General features: G+C 57.7%; 1 protein-coding gene and 3 non-coding genes across 4 annotated transcripts in view; 2 read left to right on the top strand and 2 right to left on the bottom strand.

Moving 5' to 3' along the window:
• Positions 1-3,024: 3,024 nt before the first annotated feature.
• Positions 3,025-3,098, bottom strand: TRNAI-AAU. The gene has a single exon. It is a non-coding gene; the product is annotated as a tRNA-Ile (tRNA).
• A 12,837-nt stretch (positions 3,099-15,935) lies between these two features.
• TRNAS-GCU lies at positions 15,936-16,017 on the top strand. Its single transcript has one exon. It is a non-coding gene; the product is annotated as a tRNA-Ser (tRNA).
• A 2,509-nt stretch (positions 16,018-18,526) lies between these two features.
• Positions 18,527-18,600, top strand: TRNAT-UGU. The gene has a single exon. It is a non-coding gene; the product is annotated as a tRNA-Thr (tRNA).
• A 2,455-nt stretch (positions 18,601-21,055) lies between these two features.
• Positions 21,056-22,198, bottom strand: part of LOC120375922 (zinc finger protein 883-like) — a 127,249-nt gene continuing 126,106 nt past the window's right edge. Inside the window, exon 5 of the mRNA XM_039496945.1 lies at positions 21,056-21,335. Coding sequence (XP_039352879.1) covers positions 21,056-21,335 — 280 coding nt within the window. The remainder of the gene's footprint in view (positions 21,336-22,198) is intronic.

Genomic DNA, 22,198 nt, shown 5'->3' with positions numbered 1-22,198 from the left:
GCAGGGGCTGTGGGTCGGGAGTGAGGGGCACCGTCAGAGCTGGAGGGAGCGCACCAACACCTTCAGCTGGCACCTTTGCAGGGGAGGGCCCAGGCCATCTGTTGCCTGGAGACAGGGTGTCGGACATTCTCTGTGCAGACGGCATCACACAGTCCCTCTCGGGCTCTACAACAATCACACCCCCTTATCCCACCATCTAGAGCCTTGAGAAATGCATAGGGGAAACTGAGGCACACAGACAGTATTCAGAGAAAACATTAAGCACATTCCCACTTCGTAACACCTGTATACGACCAGTTACATACTTTGAAGGGTGTAAAATAATCAAATATTGTGCTAAATACAATGATACTCCAAACTGACCACCAAATTTAAGTTGCATGTTTTTCCCCTCAGGTGAGGGTTCTGGGGTGGGGTTGGGGATGAGGGGTTCACAGTGCAGGAGCGTGCTCGGTGCTGGGAGTGCAGGCTTTGGGGTGGGGCAGGGCTGAGGATGAGGAACTTGGGGTGCAGACAGGCTGCCCCAGGGCTAGGGCCAGAGAGGACTCCCCATCACCACCACTGGCAGCAGCAAGCTCCAGGGGAGGGACCCCTCCTGCCCCCCACGGCACACACACTCTGCACATGCTCGTAGGGCCCCTCTCAGGTCCAGAAAGCTCACTCCCCTCCCCTACGATGGGTACTGGGTGGGGGTGGGGGTTGCCATCACAGGTGGCCTTCCATGTTGCTGCCCCTCACCATAACTTCACTGTGGATGGGGGATGGGGCTGCCCCTTGCCCAGCATGGGGCAGAAGTGGGGTAGGCAGGGTGGTGGCTATGGCGGGGGGGGGGAGCAGGGTGTCATAAAATTCACCCAAGCCCCAGCTGCTTAGATCTAGGAAGCCTCCCTCTCCCATCCCCCCTGTGGTGGGTGGGTTGGTGGGTGCTGGGGGAGGGGGCATTGCCTTCCCATGTGGCTTCCTGCCTCCCCTGTGCAGCCTGCAGCGCCTCACTGGGGGTAGGGGATGGGGCTTTCCCATCCCCAGCGTGGGGCAGGAGTGGGGGGGGCTGCAGCATGGTGGCTGGGGGGGGACAGGGAGGGCAAGTTGTCACAAAATACACCCAAGCCCCAGCTGCTCAGGTAGGTCTATGAACCCCCTCCCCCATCTCCCCTGTGGAGGGGAGGGGCACTGCCTTCACATGTGGCTTCCTGCCTCCCTGACCCCTGCTGCAGCCTGCTGCCCCTCACCACAGCCTCACTGGGGGACGGTGGGAGGGGATGGGGCTGCCCCCCCTTCCCCAGCATTGGGCAGGAGTGGGGGCTGGGGCTGGGGTGGGGGCAGGGGGGGAATCATAGGGTCAAACACTCACGGAAGCCCCAGCAGCTGCTAAGGTGAGTGATGTCTGTCTCCTGGCCGGAAGTCCCCTTCGCGTCTCCTCCAGGTAGGTGCAGGGGAGGGGAGGGCTGCCAAGCACGGCACGGCCCCCTCCACTCCCCTCCCGCTCCTGAGGGGCTACAGCACCAGCAGCTTGCACTGCTATTATGCTGTAGCCCTTAGGCGGCGGCAGCAGCAGCAAGGGAGAGACGCGCTGCACACTCTTACGTTCAGGCAGGGAAGCTCCAGGCCGGGGAGTGGGGGGAAGCTCCAGCCCTGGCGGCGGCGGCGGCGGGGGAATGAGAGGCGGGGGGGGGCGCTCCAAGCAGGGGAGAAACCTAGCCCCAAATATTGGTGGAGCAGAACCCCTGACTGTGCATATTCCTGGGGCTTTAGCCCCAGGAGCCCATATAAGTTGGTGCCCATGGCCTCCACGAGTGCTGCACTCTGACCAGCTGAACCAGGCAAGCCACGGGAAGCTTCTCAAGGTCTTCCCCTGGTGTGGGCTTGGATGCGAAAAGCACCTGGCCGTTCATCAGCTGTTGCAAGAAGTGTGCAGAGTAGGAGTAGCGATGGGGCTGTAGCTTTCCACAGCATCTCAATTTGGGCAGCTTTCCATTCCCCTTTTCTGTGTAATGTCCCTCCCATGGGTTTCACTTGCGGAGCTGTACGACTCTGGCAGGGTGGCCATTTAGAAATCTTTTCCTTGCTTTTCTTTTTCACCTGGCCCCAGCGTTAGGACCGTTTGGGTGTTTCAGTGTCTGTGTTTTCCCATTTGGAGGCATTTGGAAGTTTGGAAGGGGAGCCGAATGAGGAGTCTTTTTCACAAGCAAGTTGGCTTTCTGCACAGGTAGGGCCCTTGGCCGTAAAGATTAGCTCCGTCAGTGCGTCTGCATGGGGTTCCTCCAGCGCCTTAAGAGCCCGTGCTAAACTCTCGGTGTGGGCGTTTGGCTTCCGCCAGTCAGAGTGCCGTGCCTGCGTCTTCCCAGGGCCGGCTCCCGTGAGGCGCGCATAGCTTGGGAGGAAAGGGGTAGAAGAGAAAGCAAGTGAAGCTGACTTTGAGTGGTGGTGCCCCTGGGCGGAGTGGTCCTCCTGCTCCTTCCTGTCGGAGGTGTGGGCTCTAGTGTGGGCTTGGGGGGTCTGGCTGTGGGCGGTGGGAGGATGGTGTCCAGGGAAGTCCCAAAGGTCACCCTGCGCCCGCGGAGTGTGAAGCCTCTCCCCTAGGTTGGGGTGCCGAGTATTAAGCCTTCCTCTGTGGCTTGGGCTGGGGAGCGTGATCCGGCGTCGGGTACATTTGGGTGGAGCTGGCAGTCGGCAAGAATTCGGGCCATCAGGTCAACCCTCTGTGGACAATGGGGGCGAGCCGGCAGGCCTGCGATTTTGGCTTCGCAGGTGGGCAGCTCAAGCCTGGCCTCCTATGAGCCTGGAAGGCAGCCGGCCGGGCTCACCCATCTCCTCCCCGGGCCCAAGTTCCTTTCAGGCAGCAGGTGGAGCGAGGAGCCCAGGGAGGGGAGCCCAAGGAGGTGTCCGGAGCCTGGTCCTGCCCGGCGCCTGCGCCCGCACCCAGCAGGGCTCTTGCCTGCTCCCGGCCCACCTGGTTTTGGCCTCTGCCACCCCTAGCAGTCAGCCAAAAGAGCAGAAGCCGCCCTCGCCCTCCTGCACCGGGAGTGGCCAGCATGGGGCTTAAACCCATGACCTTGGTGTTATTAGCACCATGCGCTAACCAGCTGAGCTAGCCAGCCTACATGGTACCCTCCCTTCCCTGACCCTTTTGGAAGGAGTCACTGGCTGGCGCGGGGAACGATGTGGCCTCCGTTATCGAATGAATGGATCAAGACGCCATCTGCCAAGGTAGGGGAATTAGCTCAAGTGGTAGAGCGCTCGCTTCGCATGCGAGAGGCAGCGGGATCAATGCCTGCATTCTCCAGCGGCAAGGCAGCCACAGGACCTTCTCTTGCCCTTCTTTTAGAAGCCATGGACAGTCAGCCGGCTCAGCTCCTCCAGTGGCCTCCATCCCTCTCCCCGCTTGGCCTCCCAAAAAGCCAGCCCTTGCGGAGCACAAAGCTCTTCCTCCCCGGCCCTTCTCCCCCTTGCGCTGACTGGGAGGCTGGCGACAGCTGGGGGAAGTTAGCTCAAATGGAAGAGCAGGGGAGAAGTAGTCAGACCCAGACACACATTCTCCAGCCTGCTCTGCTCTGCTGTGCTCTGCTGGGCTGGGCTCTAGTGGGGGACCTGCAACTTTCTTTCTGAGCTCTCACTGGAGCACAATCCCTTTCCTCCTCCCTCCCTGCTAGTCTACGCCAAGCTCATTGGCCGGGAGGGAGAGCCACTCAAATACAGAATTACTCACATCCCAGGGGTCCATGAAGGGAATGAGGAGATGGGCGGGGTGGCACGCGATACCAGCTCAGCTGAGACCGTGAGACCTCGCAGCCTCCTGATCTCAGGCAGCATGGCAGCCGTGGAGCAGAGCAGAGCACGCAGACAGCTTGGAGACAGCCAAAGCGGGGAAGGGCTGCGTTGGTCTGGAAGAGGGAGTCGGTGGCTGTCTATCCTGGCGGAGGCAGGGTCGTTTTGCTGTATGCTGGGCCAGAGGCCAGGGAGTCTGCTAGAGTTGCTGAGCTGGGCCTGCTCCTGGCTTTGCTTGGGTTAGAGGAAAGTGGTGAAGACAGGAACGGCCCTCCTGGGTGAGACCGATGGTCCATCTAGGCCACTATCACGTCTTCTGACAGTAACCAATGCCAGGCGCTTCAGAGGCAATGGGCAGAGCAGGCAATCGTCAAGTGATCTATCCCTGCGTTGTCTTCTGAAGTTTGGTGCTTGTTTCAGGGGCTAACTCTCAGCCCAGACACACTCCAGGGAGGGAGCGTTGGTGTTTGTGCCGAGGAGCGTGGCTGGGACTCGGACCCCCTTCCCCAGCTCTGGGTAGCGCCCCTCCCTCATTTCAGGCTGTGTTCTGCTTAAGGCCACAGAGCCCTTGCCTTTTTTTGCCCGGTGCCTGAGAGTCAGGCCAGCTGTGGGGAATTAGCTCAAGCGGCAGAGCGCTCGCTTTGTATGCGAGAGGTAGTGGGGGACGCCGCCCACATTCTCCGAGCCTGTCGACTAAGGGCTCCTGATGAGCGTGGTGGACGGGAGAGCCGGCCATCTGACTTTTGGCCTTGCTGCCCGTAGCGGTCAGGCCGAAAAATCAAAAGCCATCCTCCCCAGGCCCACAGCCACCCAGGGGCTCCTCTGCACCATCTTGCCTGAGCCAGTGGAAGTGGAGCCTGGAACTGAGCTGATGCGCTGAGGGTTATTTGCACTGTGCGCTTCACAGGGAGGTGAAAACACGGGGCACAGATCTTTGAGCACAACCCTTGTCCTGAGGAATGGAGGGGGCTGCACAAAGAGAGACCGGCTCTCCCTGGCGGGGCTACAGTGGCTCTTCACAGGGTCAGTCCCACTGGCATTTCATACCAGAGTTTTGCCGGCCTCCTTTCCTGGCCTGGCTCCCCTCCCTTTAGGGAGACTGGTAACCCGAAACTTCCTAGAAACCATCATAGCGAGGCCAACCTGAGCACAGACACCTGCTCAGCACCCCGGGGTGCAGCCCTGAACTCCGGCAATCAGCTACACTCAGCTGCCCACCCAACAAGTGTTACACGCAGGAGCCTTCGTGCCCCGCGTGTTCAGGTCCCTCCCAGCGCCAGCTTTAAACTCCGCTGCTCAGTTCTAAGCTTTGGCCACACGGGGGCAGCCCGGAGCTCAGCCAACGCCTCCCGTTGCTGGTTGAGTTTCCCACTCCTCATGGCAGGTTCACACCGCGCAGGCAGATCTCTGAATCGGAGCCGAACCGTTCCCCAAATCCAGCGCTTTAGCAGCAGCTTTGCTAGGAAAGCGCTGACGTCCCCAAGTAAAGTAAGAGCCAGAGCGCTGTGTCCAGGATCTTCTATTGGGCCCCTCACCGTGGTGTCTGTCAGGCACAAGAGGAAACCAGGGAAATGTTTTCATGGTGTTTAAGGGCAGAAGGGGCCATTAGCTCAGCTAGTCTGACCCCCGAATAACACAGAATTACACCATGACACACACTGATCCCACAGACCTTAGATAGATCAAAGCGTTTCAGCCTCAGGAAGGAGGCTAAACTGGGCACCAGAGGCAGCGAACAAGGGGCCCCCAAGGCAATGGCAGGGAGCTGACGAGGTGAAATATGCCCAGATGATCCCAGCAGGCGACCCACCCCCATGCTGCAGATGTGGGAGTCCCTGTTCCTCCTGCCCTTAAGAATCTCTGGTGGTAAGTGGGTCCCCCCAGTTCTCCAGGTAAGAATCCTCCATGTGGTTTCCTTGGCTTCACCTCCAGATAAGAACATTGTGTGGAGGGAGTGGGAGGAAGGTTGTCTGGCAGATCTGTAAAGGGGGACTGTGTCTCCCTGTCTGGCCCAGGCTCCTGGGAGGAAGTGATCTCAGTGTGTCTGGCTGTCTCCATTCCTCCCACCCATAAGAATCCCTGGTGTGTGGGTGCACCCTAGACCATTAAGGATCTCTGGGGGTGGGTGTCTCTCTCCCCCTAGTCAGGATCTCTGGGACGTGCCTGTATAAAAAGAGACTTTGACTCACCCAGGCTGGGCTGCCATCACGGAACAGACCAGGTCCTTCTGTGGAGGGTTTGCGTTCCTCCAAGGACGTGATCTCAGTGTGTGTGGGTGTCCCTGTCCCTTCAACCCTTAACAATCCCTGGTGCGTGGGTGCGCTGGGCCCCATTACAATCCCCTCTGTCTTACCCCCCATGAGGGATCCGGTGGATGTGGGTGTTCTCCACACTACTGGGGGTGTCTGGTGCCCCTGTCCCTCCTGGTTAATAGTGGAGTGTGTGGGTGTCCCCGCGCCCATTAAGGATCCGTGTTGTGCGGATGCCCCCGTTCTTCTCATTAACAATGGTGCAACGGAGCATATGGGTGTGTCCCCCACCCCATGAACTAGCTCCCATGTGTGGTTCCCCTGCTCCCATCCAGGCTCTGTGGGTGTCACTGTTCCGCTTTTCAAGACCCGTGTTGCAGGGGGCGTCCCTCCCCCCAAGTCAGAATCCCCAGCATGTGGGTGCTCCCATCCCCCCTCCAGGCTCTGCGGGGGGGGGGGGGTCTTAAAAGAGACCGTGTCTCACTGTCTTGCCCAGGCTACGCTGCAGGGGCTACTCACAGGCACAACCCCACTACTGATCAGCACAGGAGTTTTGACCTGCTCCGTTTCCGACCTGGGCCGGTTCACCCCTCCTTAGGCAACCTGGAGACCCTGAGCTTCCCAGGGATCACCATATTGATGCTGAACGTAATGCAGACACCCGATCGGCACAGCCCCCTGCAGCCCAGAACTCCTGAGCGCAAGCGATCCGCCAGCCTCAGCCTCCCCAGGCACTGGGATCACAGGCACCAGCCAGGGAGCCCGGCTTATTTTGCTGCCTGGCAGCTGGAGCTTTAAACTCTGCTTGTGAGCTCTGTGCCTTGGTCAGATGGGAACAGCCTGGAACTGGGAAATGCTCCTGGTTCCCCCGCCCCCGTCTCATGTCAGGGTGCAGGCGCCGCTGTCCTCCCAGGTAAGATCCCGGATGTTTCGGTGCCCCCCATCCCCCATCCAGGAGCCCAGGTGTCCGGGTACCTCTGCCCCCCATACAGAATCCTGGATGTGTGGGTGTCCGTCCCTCTGCAGAGGATCCCGGAGTGTGGATGCCCTTGTCCCCCCCTACAACATCCTGGGTGTGTGGGTGCCACTCCCCCCCCGTAGATCTCTGGTGGGTGGGTCCCCAGGGTGTGAGCGCTCCCATCCCCCGATACAGGCTGGGGGGGGGGGTATAACTGGCTCTCCCTGTCCTGCCCAGGCGGTGCTACAGCAGCTGTTCACAGGGGCAGCAACCCCACTGTCACCCTGCAAATTCAACCTGCTCCAGGGGTGACCTGCTTCACCCTCCTGTGGGAGCCTGGGGACCCCGAACTTCCCAGAGTCACCTGATTGATGCCGAGCTTAGCACAGACACCGGCTCAGCATGGCAGGGTGCAGCCCTGACCATAGGCGGCAGGTTTGTATAATTTTTGGTGGGGCCCAAAATGGTGGTGCCCCCCCCCACTCCCGCCCTGTAAGCTGATATAAAATGAAGCTACAGCACGTCAGTACCACAAGATTACAAGGTTGGAGAAGGGGTAGGGGGTTCCAGGGGCCAGTCAAGGGACAAGGAGCAGGGGGAGTTGGATGGGACAGTGGTTTGGAGGGGCAGTCAGGGGACAGGCAGCAATTGGATAGGCATGGGAGTCCAGGGGGTTTATCAGGGGACAGGTAGGGGGTGGGGTCCTGGGGGAAAGTTGGGTGGGGTCTCAGGAGGGGGCAGTTGGGGACAAGGAGAAGGGAGGCTTAGATAGGGGCTGGGGTCCCAAGGGGCAGTTAGGGGCAGTTGTCTCAGGAGTGGGTAACGGGGGACAAGGACCAGTGGTGCTTAGATAGGGGGTGGGGGTCCTGGGGGGCAGTTGGGGCAGGGGTCTGGGGAGGGGGCAATCAGCGGCCAGGGGCTGGGATTCAAAGGGCTCTGAGCTGCTGGCAGCCGCGGGGAGCCCTGAGCCCTTTAAATCCCAGCCGCCGCGTGAGGGGCACCGTCAGAGCTGGTGGACGCCTAAGGGGCTCCGGGTCGGGAGTAGGGGGCAGCAGCAGAACTGTGAGTCTGGAGTCAGGACTGGGATAGCAGGGGCTGCGGGTCGGGAATGAGGGGCACCGGCAGAGCTGGAGGGAGACTAGGGGGCTGCGGGTCGGGAGTGAGGGGCACCAGCAGAGCTGTGAGGCTGGAGGTCAGGACTGGGATAGTAGGGGCTGCGGGTCGGGAGTGAGGGGCACTGGCAGCGCAGTAACTGGGTAGCTCAGCGGGGAATCCAGGGGCATGCGGGTCGGGAGGGAGGGGCACCAGCAGAGCTCTGGGTCTGGAGATCAGGACTGGGATAGTAGGGGCTGCAGGTCGGGAGTGAGGGGCACCGGCAGCGCAGTAACTGGGGAGCTCAGCGAGGAATCCAGGGGGCTGCGGGTCGGGAGTGAGGGGCACCAGCAGAGCTGTGGGTGTGGAGATCAGGATTGGGATAGGAGGGGCTGCGGGTCGGGAGTGAGGGGCACCGGCAGCACAGTGACTGGGGAGCTCCGCGGGAAGCCCAGTTGCTGCAGGTCGGGAGTGAGGGGCACCAGCAGAGCTGTGGGTCTGGAGATCAGGACTGGGATAGCAGGGGCTGCGGGTCGGGAGTGAGGGGCACCGTCAGTGCTGGGGGGAACCAAGGGGCTGCGGGTCGGGAGTGAGGGGCACCAGCAGAGCTGTGAGTCTGGAGGTCAGCACTGGGATACCATCCAGCCTGATGGTAAGCGATGCCCAGCTGAGCCCATGGCCAGTACGTCCTGCTCCACCCACGGCCGGGCTGGGAGTCAGGACTCCTGGTTCTTCTCCCCAGCTGTGGGAGGGCAGTGCAGGCTAGTGGTTAGAGTGGGGGTTGGGAGCCAGGGTATCCAGGTCCCACCGCTGGCTCTGGGAAGGGAGTGGGGGCGAGTCTTGTGCACCCCCTGGCTTGAAGTGGTTTCCATCCTGTGCAGGGTTTACAGTTTTGTTCACTGGCTCTCAGCACCTCCCACTATACAAATTGTCCCAGTGCCGCTGGGTCTAGTGGTTAGAGCCGGGGAGGCCGGGAGCCAGGCAGGGGCGGTGGGTATAAGGGGCCCGGGGAGGCACCTGGCCTGTGCTCCACCCAGAGGCCCTGCTCCCACTCGTCCTCTCCCCCGCAAGGCCCCATCCTCACTTCGCCCTTTCCCAGCTCCATCCGGCCACATGGGGCCGTGGGAGAGGCCGGGGTGCAAACGGCAGAGAGGCAGGTGGGGGCCTTGGGGTGGGGCGAAGAGGCACACGTGGCAGGGCCTCGGGGGAAGAGACGTGAGAGGTCCGCGGGGGGGGTCAGGGGAGTGGACCCCAGGGGGCCTGAGGGGGGCGTGTGGGCGGGGCTGAAGGGGCGTGTGGGCGGGGCTGAAGGGGGAGTGTGGGCGGGGTGGAGGGGGCGTGTGGGCGGGGCTTTGGCAGGAGGAGGCTGAGTGGCAGCAGGCCTTGGGGCAGGGCCACAGTCCGGGCCCGCCCAGCCTCCCCAAGTGGAGGAGTCCCAAGCTGCCCATGGAGCCAGGACTCCTGGGTTCTATTCCTGGCTCTCCCACAGACTCCCAATCTGAGCTGGTGCAGCCCATCTCGCCCTCCCTGGTGCCTCAGTTTCCCCCGTGTGAGACGGGTCCCAGTGTGAATGGCTGCAGCGCCGTGGAGAATCTCGTCCCTTCTCCTGGCGGCTCCTTGGTAGCCCTGGGGAAGCAGCCAACTGCTGCAGCCGTTGGCTCCCGTCTGGGCAGCCCGGGGTGGGGGTGGGATCTGGGCAATGGGAAGAAAGAATCCCCCCTTCCCCCACCCCACCCCGGGGACATGGGGGGAGGCTGGTGCTGCGGGGGCAGGGAGTCCTGCAGCCCTCGCAGGGGAGAAGGGGCAGGTTCCCGGCTTGGCTGCTGATGGGGGCGGGGTGGGGGGCACTGCTGGACTGGGGTTCCTCCCTGCGGGGTGGAGATGGCGCACGGCCGGCGGGGAGCGGACGTCTCCTCTGGATGGGGGAGGGTGACACTGGCCAAATTGTGGGAGCCCCTGTCCCCCCCCCCCCAGACAAGGGAGGGGCCTCTCAGCCTTGCCGGCTCGTCTCTCTTTCACCAGGATCGGCCCAGCACCTGGCCTGGCCCAGACCCCCCTTCCTCAGCGCCAGCAGCTGCCCATTGTGGGGAGTGGAGCGGCCGGGGGGTGGGGGCCTCAAGCCCCGGGAGCAGGGCCGGGCACTGGGGGCAGAGGCTGCGATGGGGAGGTGGGTTGGAGAGATGTCGGGGGGTGAAGCTGGGACTCGGGGGGAATGGGGCAGGCTGCAGGGAGGAAGTGTGGGGGGGCCACCGGAGGGGAGCTGGGGGGCTGGGAAGCTGCGGGGGGGACACAGCCGGGGTAGTGGTGACACCGCAGGGGGGGCTGCTCAAGAGGCAGTGGGCTGGGGGGGAGCTCGGACAGGGGTGGGGGGGTCAGGCTATTGCGGGTCTCCCTGTGAATGGCACCAGACTGCAGGGAACCCGATGGCCGGCAGCGCCCCTGCTGGGGGCTCTGGTCACTGCAGACCCCCCCCCGCTGCACCCTGCTGGGGGGTCTAGTCACTGCAGCCCCCCCCCGCTGCACCCTGCTGGGGGCTCTGGTCACTGCAGCCCCCCCCCGATGCACACTGCTGGGGGCTCTGGTCACTGCAGCCCCCCCCCGCTGCACCCTGCTGGGGGGTCTGGTCACTGCAGCCCCCCCCCACTGCACCCTGCTGGGGGCTCTGGTCACTGCAGCCCCCCCCGATGCACCCTGCTGGGGGCTCTGGTCACTGCAGCCCCCCCCCGCTGCACAATGCTGGGGGGTCTAGTCACTGCAGCCCCCCCCGCTGCACCCTGCTGGGGGCTCTGGTCACTGCAGCCCCCGATGCACACTGCTGGGGCTCTGGTCACTGCAGCCCCCGCTGCCCCCTGCTGGGGGCTCTGGTCACGGCAGCCCCCCCCCCGATGCACCCTGCTGGGGCTCTGGTCACTGCAGCCCCGATGCACCCTGCTGGGGCTCTGGTCACTGCAGCCCCCGATGCACCCTGCTGGGGCTCTGGTCACTGCAGCCCCGATGCACCCTGCTAGGGGCTCTGGTCACTGCAGCCCCGATGCACCCTGCTGGGGCTCTGGTCACTGCAGCCCCCGCTGCACCCTGCTGGGGCTCTGGTCACTGCAGCCCCGATGCACCCTGCTGGGGCTCTGGTCACTGCAGCCCCGATGCACCCTGCCGCCTCCCCTCCCCACTTGCCGCCCTCCCCTCCTCCCCGCCCCAACACCGCCCGAGCTCCCCTCCCCACTGCCGCCCATCCCCTCTGCCCCGCCCCCAACCCCTGAGCTCCCCTCCCCAGTGCCGCCCATCCCCTCTCTGCCCCGCCCCAACCCTCCCCGAGCTCCACCTCCCCACTGCCGCCCATCCCCTCTCTGCCCTCCCCAACCCCTGAGCTCCTCCTCCCCAATGCCGCCCATCCCCTCTCTGACCCCGCCCCAACACCCCCTGAGCTCCTCCCCAATGCCGCCCATCCCCTCTCTGCCCCGCCCCAACCCTCCGAGCTCCTCTCCCCAATGCCGCCCATCCCCTCTCTGAACCCGCCCCAACACCCCCTGAGCTCCTCCCCAATGCCGCCCATCCCCTCTCTGCCCCTGCCCCCAACCCCTGAGCTCCCCTCCCCAGTGCCGCCCATCCCCATCTCTGCCCCGCTCCCAACCCCCGAACTCCCCTCCCCAATGCCGCCCATCCCCTCTCTGCCCCCGCCCCAACCCCTGAGCTCCTCCGCCACTGCCTCCCATCCCCTCTCTGCCCCTGCCCCAACCCCCGAGCTCCCCGCCCCAGTGCCGCCCATCCCCTCTCTGCTCATGTCCCCAACCCCCGAGCTCTCCCTCCCCAAGTGCCGCCCATCCCCTCTCTGCCCCTCCCCAACCCCTGAGCTCCCTCCCCAATGCCGCCCATCCCCTCTCTGACCCCGCCCCAACACCCCGAGCTCCCCTCCCCAATGCCGCCCATCCCCTCTCTGCCCCGCCCCCAACCCCTGAGCTCCCCTCCCCACTGCCGCCCATCCCCTCTCTGCCCTGCCCCAACCCCCCGAGCTCCTCCCCACTGCCGCCCATCCCCTCCCTGCCCCGCCCCAACACCCCCGAGCTCCCCTCCCCAGTGCCGCCCATCCCCTCTCTGCCCCCGCCCCAACCCCTGAGCTCCCCTCCCCACTGCCGCCCATCCCCTCTCTGACCCCGCCCCCAAGACCCCCTGAGCTCTCCCTCCCCAGTGCCGCCCATCCCCTCTCTGCTCCACCCCAATCCCCGAGCTCCTCCCCCAGTGCCGCCCATCCCCTCTCTGCCCCGTCCCCTAACACCCCCGAGCTCCCCTCCCCAGTGCCGCCCATCCTCTCTTCTGCCCGCACCCCCAAACACCCCCGAGCTCCCCTCCCCAGTGCCGCCAATCCCACTCTTCTTCCCCCCAAACACCCCGAGCTCCCCTCCCCAGTGCCGCCCATCCCCTCTTCTGCCCCCACCCCCAAACACCCCTGAGCTCCCTCCCCAGTGCCGCCCATCCCCTCTCTGCCCCGCCCCAAACACACCCCGACACTGCTCCTGGTTTTGGGAGGGGAACAGGAGAAAGGACAAAAGAAGCAAGAGACGAAGAGAAAGGAGGGAGGGATGGATGGAGGAAAAGGTGAAACAAAAAGAACAAACCCTAATGTCCCCAGTGATTTTAAGGGACAAAATCCCAGGTACGGAATAAAATTCTGCCTCCTTAAGCTCGTGTTTTCCATGCCTAGAATTCAACTGTCACCAGATGGATCAGACTGAACAGGTTTCAGACCTCGAGGAGGCTCTTACCTTCTAAACAGGGACGGCTGTTTTCTAGTAAAATCACTAAAAGGGAGGGAGAAAACTCGAAAGAGGTTCCTCCTGGCGCTCACGTACGTGAACCCGAATACTCCCCCAGTCCTCAAAGAGAGACCTGGAGAAGGAGACTTGCTGAAGCAAAGCCACAGGGGTCTCTGAGGTTTCCCTGGCCCCTCGCCCCTGTCCTGTCTGGCTGATGTCACCATCTCTCTGTGAGGTCACCACCTCCCCACCACCTTTGACCAATAGTCTGAGGTCCTGCAAAAGGCCTTTGTGATGTCACTGCCACACCCCTCCCTTGCTGGGCTAATGTCCTGCCCCTGGCCAGGCACTTTGGAGGTTTGAGCTACTCCCTGGGGATCACCCCACTCAAGGAGCGTTCGTTCTAGGCAGCAAGCCGGCTAGACAGGAAAACATCAGACGCTGCTCCCAATGCTACACTCAGTTTTTCAGAAATTGGTCGACTTTATGACCAGAAGAGACCATTAGAGCATCTAATCTGACCCCCTGCATATCACAGGCCTCCTGAATGACACAAGAGCTACTATTGGGGCAAACACATTCCAGAAAACCATCTAGTCTTCATTAAATGACATCAGGAGATGGCAAATCCACCACTTTCCTTGGTAGCTTGTTCCTGTGGTGAATCATCCTCGCTGTTGAATATTTGTGTCTTATTTGTAATATGAATTTGTCTCTTTTCACCTTCCAGCGATTGGGTCTTGTTATGCCTTTCTCTGCTCGATTAAAGAGCCCTTTTATACCCAATCTCTTCTGTCCATTAAGGCCCTTCAACACTTCAATGAAGTCACCTTTCAATCTTCTTTTGATAAGCTAAACAGGTTGAGCTCGTTCAATAGCTCACTAGAAGGCAATTTTCTCCAGCCCTCAGAACATTTATTGGCTCTTTGGTCATCAGATTCCTGAACTGCAGCTGGATGTGGCTCTTGTTCTTCTGCACAGCACAGCTCCTGGAGAAGAGGGATCTGCAAATGTACATTCGTATGATACCTTTGTTTAATTGATGAAAACATAAACTAGACACTTAGAGGATTGGAACGGATTTCAGCTGATGGACAGCTTTGCTAGGTTTTTATGCATTTGGACAGCGAAATGTTGAGTGTTTACATTCATATCAAGCTCCCCCGTATAGTGGAGCTCCTGAACAGAATGGAGAATGGAAAAATAAATGTTTTCCTTTTTTTTAAAAAAAGAAAGAAGGTTATAAGAGAACACAGGAGTTTGAACGAAGGACCACTCGAGCTGCAGTTAAGCACTCTACCACTGAGCTATACCCCCATGACAACAGGAGTATAGAATTGTGATCTCCAGGACTTTGAAGGACAGACCCTGCTTCATTGAGCTCCGTTGCCATTCCCAGACCACAGGTGGTTTTAAAAATGGGGTTTGATTAAACTTCTTAAATGTGGCAACCACCACAGCTTGCGCACCCACCGATATAGCTTCTCCCACTGACATAGCTGCCACCTCTTGGGGAAGTGGATTAACTACACCCACAGGAAAACTCTCTCCCCTCAGCACAGAGCAGTGGTTCTCAAGCTGTGGGTCAGGACCCCAAAGTGGGTCATAACCCTGTTTTAATGGGGTTGCCAGGGCTGGCATTAGACTTGTTGGTGCCTGAGGCTGAAGCCAAAAGTCTGAGCCCCACCACCCAGGGCTGAATCCCTCAAGCTTTGGTTTTGCACTCCCTTAACTGGGGCAGGGCTCAGGCTTTGGCTCCCCCCTGCCCCTGCCTGGTGTGGAGGGGCCTGGTCCCTCTTTCCAGGGCCATGTAGTAAGGTTTTTTTTTTTTTTTTAGCTGAAGGGGGTTGCAGTGAAAGGAAGTTTGAGAAACCCTGGCATAGAGCCTCTGAATATGTCTAGACTTGGCTCCCTGTGGGTGATCAGACACTGAAAGTACAGCCATGGAGACACCACACACCAGCCTTGCCTAGCAAGCAAGACTCAAACCTCCACAAAAAGGCACTTATTGCTTTTTAACCCATCACCCTAAGCACTCAGCCACCACCACTTAACAAAGGGGCTTTTCTACACTGTGGTTCTGGTCTTACTGAAGGGTCATTTCCAGCTGTTTGCTCAGACCAGCATTAGGGAAAATGGTGCCCTGGGCAAAGCTTGTACTTTGGCGCTTCCCCATTGCCCCTGGATGATCCCCCTCCCCCTTTACCGCTAGCTCCTGCACTCCCAACCCTTGCACCTCCTTCACCCCTAACTCCTGCCCCCTCCTGTGCCCCCTTTGCCCTTAACTCCCTGTGCCACCAGCCATTGCCCCACTCCTGCAGCCCCTCATATGGCTCCAGCGCTGGGGGCCCTGCCCTTGTTCTCCCTTTCCCTGGGCTTTGGCATCACTAGCCCCTGCTTAGCGAGAAGGGTTCAGTGGTTCCCAAAATGTGGGGCATGACTCCTAGGGGGACACAGAGGAACATTCATAGGGGCACCTCAGGGTCTGAGCCAGCCCCCATGGAGGGAGCAGCACTCAGCCCCACTCTGCCCCAGCTCTTCCCCAACCCCACCCTCAGCCTGGGCCTCTGACTCCCAGCTCAGCCTCGACCCCCTTACCCCAGTCTGCACCCCTCTCCCCAGCAAGCAACAGCCCCACTCCCAGCCTCGGTTTCCGATTGTGGTTTCCGAGGGTCCTCAGCCATGGATAAGAGGGCACAGAGTGAAATGTTTGGGGACCCCTGGTTTAGGATGATGTTCTCAATGGCTTCTATGCAGTCCAATAAAAGCTATTCCTCACCCACCCAGCCCTCCATCAGGACGGACTAGGTATGTTCTGCTGCCCTTCAGTCATACAGGAAGGATAATAACATTTCATTCCATTCAATGCTAAAGTGATTTGTAACCTACCAGCAGCCAAAACTGGTCATTTTGGGAAAGTGGCTCCATCATGCTGCATAGCTACGCAGAGTAGGTGTGTCTGTGCAAACACCGTCTGTTCCTGAAGTCTTTCCCCCAGCTCCTCACTAGATGTGAGGGGGGAGCTCATTCAGCCCCTGCTTCCGCTTAGTGTTTAAAAACTCCTTATTGTCCCTAGCTCTGCTGACCTTAGATTTCTCCTCCTGTCTTCTTCTTGCCAGCTCAGATGAGGTGGCCGAGTGGTTAAGGTGATGGACTGCTAATCCATTGTGTTCTGCACACATGGGTTCGAATCCCATCCTCATCAGATGCTTTTAGTCGTCGCCCCTCCTTTGTAGACAAACATGTACCCCTTTGGTACAATGACAGATCAAACAATGTTCCTTCTTGCAAACAAAAACCTTCTCAGAAACTCAGACCCCCCCTTGCTTTAAATAAAATGTCTAAAGCCCAGATTTCTTAAAAAAAAATTCTCTAGTCCTGTATTTCTTAGTTTTTATCTCAAAAGGGAACATCCTCATCATCTCCCCCAAACACCCTGGGACCTGCCCAAATTATTAAAATACCATCAACACGAGCAAGGCCAGAGCAGTGACCCAGAGCTAGTGTCTAGGCCAAGCTGTTCTGAAGGAGGCAACTCCAACATTTTCTCCCTGCTTCCCTTGGCAAGGTCTGACTGAGAAAACAAAATTCCCCAAACTGAAAATTTTCTGCTGAAAAACCAATACTAGTCTGTTTGGGGACTTTGGTTACAAGTATTATTGTTATTATTCTCTTCTGATTTCTGAATCAGTTCAGTTCAGTCTTTGTCCTCCAGGTGTGTTTCCAGCTGCTGAGTTGTGGGGGAGAGAGGCCAAGTCATGATGTCTCTTCCCCTCTTTCATAGCTTCTTCCAACTTGCTAGGAAGCTCCTTTGCTACGATGTGAGTCAAGCAGTGTCCATTGTCTCTGCGCTATCTCGGAGAAGCCTGCATTGTACACGGTTCCTGGGCTAGTCCTTGGGAGTGTGGATCCCTTCAATGGGCCAGCAGTGAGTCTGGCTCCTCCATTGTCGCACCTGAAAGGCTGGTGGGGGGCATTTGCCAACCTCATAACATATCTCAGTAACACACACAGAGCAAAACTTCATAACTTCCCAACCAATGCGAGCACACACAATCCAACACGATATTAATGTTCAACAGATCAAGACTTTTGAAATGATACCTCACCAGGCAGACTTTGTACAAACCATCTCATCATTATATGAGAGTGGTGAATATGGGGCTTCCAGGTGCTGCTTTGAGCACAGCGTGCCACACCTGGGCTTACACTGCAGTGGAGACGTACCCTTAGAGTCCATCTCTCCTGGGATAAAGATGGCAGCAGGGCTGGCCTGGGTCATCTGACTTGGGCTTCTGGAGCTAAAGCTGAGGGGTTAAAAACTGTGGTGCAGATATTTGTGTTCACACTGAAGCCTGGGTTCAGAAACCCTCGCCCCTCATGGGGCCTCAGAGGTTGGGCTCAAGCCCATATGTCTGCACTGTAATTTTATAGTCTTGCAGCCCGAGCCCCATAAGCCTGAGGCAGCTGAGCCGGGCTTTGAGACGGGTGCCCTGGGTGTGTTAATCACAGTGTAGACATAACGTTAGGCTACGTCTCCAGTGCAATGAAACACCCACGGCTGGGCCGTGTCGGATTAATCAGGCTCATGCAGCCTGGTCTGGAGTAAAGTTGCAGTGTTTATGTCTGGACTCAGGCTCAGTCCCCTGCTCTAGGAGCCCAGAAGGGTGGGAGGGAGTTTAGCGAGTGGAAATGGTGAAACCGCATTGAGGGGAGTGGACCACTGACCTACCAGCTCTTAACACCCAAACTTTCATCAACTCTATTATCAGTGCCTGTGAGTGTAATTTAAACCATAAGAAAAAACACACTGGGCTAGACCAAAGATCCAGCTAGCTCTGAATCTTGTTTTCTGACAGTAGCCAACACCAGGTACCCCAAAAGCCACTCAACAAATCACCACTGGGAGTTGAACCCAGAATCTCCTGTTTACAAAGCAGGTGCTGTAACCAGCTAAGCCATGGCGCCTGCTGTTACTTAAAGCTTCATGTCTGCCCACACCTGACTCTCTGCCAATCCCCACTGAGCCCTGACAAGCTTTGCTCGTGTTTGGATTCTGTAAAGCAGAGGAGCAGGGGAAGGTTTACTCCCAAGGTGTGTGAGTGATTATTTGGCAGGTCTACGCTACAAAATTAGGTCGGTGTAACTACATTACTTAGAGGTGTAAAAAATGTACACCCCCCTCCAGCAATGCAGTTATATCAACCTAATCCCGGTATAGATAGCGGCTCAGCTGTCAGAACTTTCTGGAGCTATGAAAGGGGAGGGGCCCAGCCTCTGTAGCAGGAATGCAGGGCAGGCGAGTTCATGGCGGGCATTGTGGGATACTGGAGGTGGCCACTTATGGTGATATAATGAACAGCAGCATTTACACTGACAATTTGTCATTTTAAGTTTGCTGCAAAAAGCTCTAGGCCTCTTGTCGAGGTTGGGATTGAGGGGCACTGGGAATAGGAGGGGCTGTGGGTTGGGACACAGGAGAAGAGTGCTGACCGAGGGAGCGTTGTGTGTTTTTCACACAACTGAGCAATATAATGATGCTGAAATAACTTTGTAGTGCAGACCTGGCCAAAGATTCACTCACATACAGCTTGCAAGGAAAACCTCACTTGCTTCTCTGCTTTGCAGAATCCAAACACATGGAAAGCTTGTCAGTCCCCACTGGGGATGGCAGAGAGTCAGTGTGGGCAGAGAGTGTCCCTTAGCCACAGGCAGGCACCATGGCTTAGCTGGCTAAAGCACCTGTCTTGTAAACAGGAGATCCTGGGTTCAACTCCCAGTGGTGCCTTGCTGAGTACCTCTAGGAGCACCTGGTATTGGCTACTGTCAGAGGACAAAACAGAGAGCTAGATGGAGCTTTGGTCCAGTCCAGTATGGTTTAAACTATGTTCACAGGCACTGATAATAAGAGTTGATGAAAGGTTGGGAGTTAAGAGCTGATAGGTCAGTGGTCCAGCCTGTCACACATGACACCCTCCCTCTGGGACAGGGGCAGGTCTGGGCTCTCACACCAAATGGCTCATTCTGGCTGCCAGAATCCATGGGCAGCTTGTTTAGTTTACACCCAGGATTGAGTCCTGCTTTGTGCACCGTGTGTGAGAATGAAAATCCTAAACCACCCTTTGAAATAACGAATGCAGCAGGATGTGTTATTGTCCCTGCCCCAAAGCAGACAGACCAATGGAGAAATGCCATTGAGTCCAGGGCAATACTTCACCATTTCCACTCGCTAAACTCCCTCCCAATCTTCTGGGCTCCTAGAGCAGGGGACTGAGCCTGAGCCCAGACACGGACACTGCAACTTTACAGCCCAAGCTGCCTGACCCTGACTAATGTGACAGGGGTCAGCCGTGGGTGCTTCCTTATGTCTACACTGTGATTAAAACACCCAGGGCACCTGTCTTAAAGCCCAGGTCAGCTGACCCAGGCTTATGGGGCTTGGGCTGCATGACTAAAATTGCAGTGCAGACATATAAGCACTAGATTTGCCTTTTTCCAATCATCCGAGACCTCCCCCAATCGCCCTGAGTTTTCAAAGATAATGATCAATGGCTCTGCAATCACATCTGCCAACTCCCTCCGGACCCTCAGATGCATTAGATCCAGAACCAAGGACTTGGTCATGTCCAGCTTTTCTAAATAGTCCTTAATTTGTTCTTTCACCACTGAGGGCTGCTCCCCTCCTCCCCATACTATGCTGCCCATGTCTGTGAAGACCGAGGCAAAAAGAAAAAAAAAAAGCATTGAGCACTTCAGCTTTATCCACATCATCTGTCCCTAGGTTGCCTGCCCCATTCAATAAGGGTCCCACACTTTCCCTGACCACCTTCTTTTTGCTAACACACCTACGTAGAAATTGACTTTGAAGCTAATCAAAGTTCCATTTGAAATACAAATCATTCAAATCGATACTGGGTCAGTTTTCTCCTCTACTCTATTTCTCACACACATTCCCTCACCCCAACCTTTGGAGTGAGGTTTTACAGCCGGACATTTTAGGCCAAGGGGGGTAAGTTACATCAAAGAAGCTTTTCAGGATTAGCCCCCATTTCCTACATTACTAACAAAAAGAAAAACAAGACAAGTTTTATTTCTCCAGTATAATTCAGTTGATCACACAATTAAGTCTCTTCTCCGTTAAAGAGTAACTTCGTGTTTAATTTCATTTTCATTGGTAATAATAAATCCTCAACAATTAAAGAATTCTCTCATATATGGCAGTTTTCCTTCAATCCCCCTTTCCACCAGTGAACCGTTGAGTACAGTTGTGGTTAGGGATTAGATCGGGGTGGGCAAATTTTTTGGCCCGAGGGTCACATCTGGGTATGGAAATTGTATGGGGCCATGAATGCTCACGAAATTGGGGGTTGGGGTATGGGAGGGGGTGAGGGCTCTGCCTGGGGCAGTGGGCTCTGGGGTGGAGCCAGACATGAGTTCAGGGTGTGGGAGAGGGCTCCGGGCTTGGACAGGGGATTGGGGTGGGGCGAGGGAGGAGAGGTTGGCGGGGGAGGACGGTGCTCCAGGCTGGGACTGAGGGGGTAGGAGAGTGGGAGGCTGGGGCAAGGGAGGGGGTCAGTCTCCGGTTGTCGCTTACCTCAAACAGCTCCTGGGAGCAGCACCACGTCCCCGCTCTGGCTCCTACACGGAGGCATGGCCAGGCAGCTCCCAGTGGATGCAGTTCCCAGACAATGGGAACTGTGGAGGTGGTGCTTGGGGTGGGGGCAGTGTGTGGAGCCCCCTGGCTGCCCTTATGTGTAGGAGTTGGAGGGGGGACATGCCAGTGCTCCCAGGAGCCGCACGGAGCCACAGCACATGCGGAGCGGGGCAAGCCCCCGACCCGCTCCCCGGCTGGAGTGTCAGAATGTGGCAAGCCCTAGAGCCTGCTCCCCAGTGGCTGGATTAAATGTCTGAAGGGCCGGATGCGGCCCCCTGGCCGTAGTTTGCCCACCCCTGGATCAGATATAGTCCTGGATCAGAATCTCTGTAAAATAACAGAGATGAGGTTCCTATTAAAAATGCAGCCATCTCACATAAGACACTGATTTCGTCCTACACACAGTTCCATCACCCACAAATGGTGAGTTCAACAAAAACACCACTTCTGTTTCCTCCACATCTACATCATTATGGACAGTGTCATGGGGTTGATAGATCCTGTCACAGGGTGTGTGGCCATGTATGGAAGAAGGCAGGGATTTGGGTGGGGCGGAGAAATCTGTCCCCTGGGTCAAGACAGCTTGTCTTCAGGTGGTGACTCCATCCAGTGGTGGGTGCAGTGTGGGGAAGAGGGACTTGGGACCACCCCACTCCACCAGGTCCTGACCCAGGGCCTTGAGGAACCAATACTCCTGTGTCCAGGGTTGATCTCTCACTGCAACAGTCCCGTTCCCTGAGTCACTTCCCACCCTTACGTCCAGAGTCGGTAATGTCCAGGCATCCAGCGTCGCATCCTTGGCGGTCAACTGGGTGTCTGCAGGGGCCTCAGGGTGGCTGGATGGTGCAGCCTGGGGGTCCAGCAGTTTCCTGGCAGGAGCCCACAACATAGGTTTGTTCTCCTCCTCAGTCCACCCAGGCTGAGCTGAGCTGCTCCCTTTTATACTCCGTCTCCAGTCAGCACATGCCCAGAGAGGGGGAGGGGGTGTAGCCTCTTCAGCCCACATGGCAGTTAACCCTAGCAGTGCCAGTTCAAGGTTGATACACCTCATCACAGACAGCATTTCCCAAATGTTGGGATTAGCTAGGAGATCTCTTCAGGAGTAACCCCCTGTAGGGACTGGGTCACAAATACCTTGGGAACCAAATACCTGGGCATTTTGCCTAGTTCCAAGTCACTTACTGTGGAATTCTATCCCTGGATCATCTGACATAATATTGACTTAAACAATCGAACTACCCTGTGACCATGTGCACTTACTTCCGTTGGTTACATGGTTTGGGGTCTGCTGCTGTTCACCTTTTCAGACTGGAGGTTTAAAACCAGACTGTTTCTCTGATAATATGTCCAGCAGCTTGGAGTATTCTCTCCTATTGACTGAACTGCATTTGAATTTTCTCCATGTCACCATGCAAGGATAGGGGAAAAACAAACCTAAAGTAAAGAATGATGGTCATTTGGCTGAAATTTCCCAATAAATCTGAGCTACAATCTGTCAAACACCACCAACATGCAGTTATATGACCAAGGACCCTTCATGAAAGATGGAAAACTCATATCACAGAGAGGTAGAAGACACTTTCATTTTAATTTAAAGTGAAATTCCAGACTAGGTTACATCTGATGTCTCAGAATCAGGATGAGAAATTCTCCCATGAGTCACTGAAACCTGCTTCACCCAGAGCTGTCTCATTAGTGTTATTTACAGAAGTTTTAGCACCTTCATAACGGG

The sequence above is a fragment of the Mauremys reevesii genome, linkage group 12 (genome assembly GCF_016161935.1).
Source record: "Mauremys reevesii isolate NIE-2019 linkage group 12, ASM1616193v1, whole genome shotgun sequence".
Taxonomy (NCBI): Eukaryota; Metazoa; Chordata; order Testudines; family Geoemydidae; genus Mauremys; species Mauremys reevesii.
This window is presented reverse-complemented; position numbering and strand designations above follow the sequence as displayed.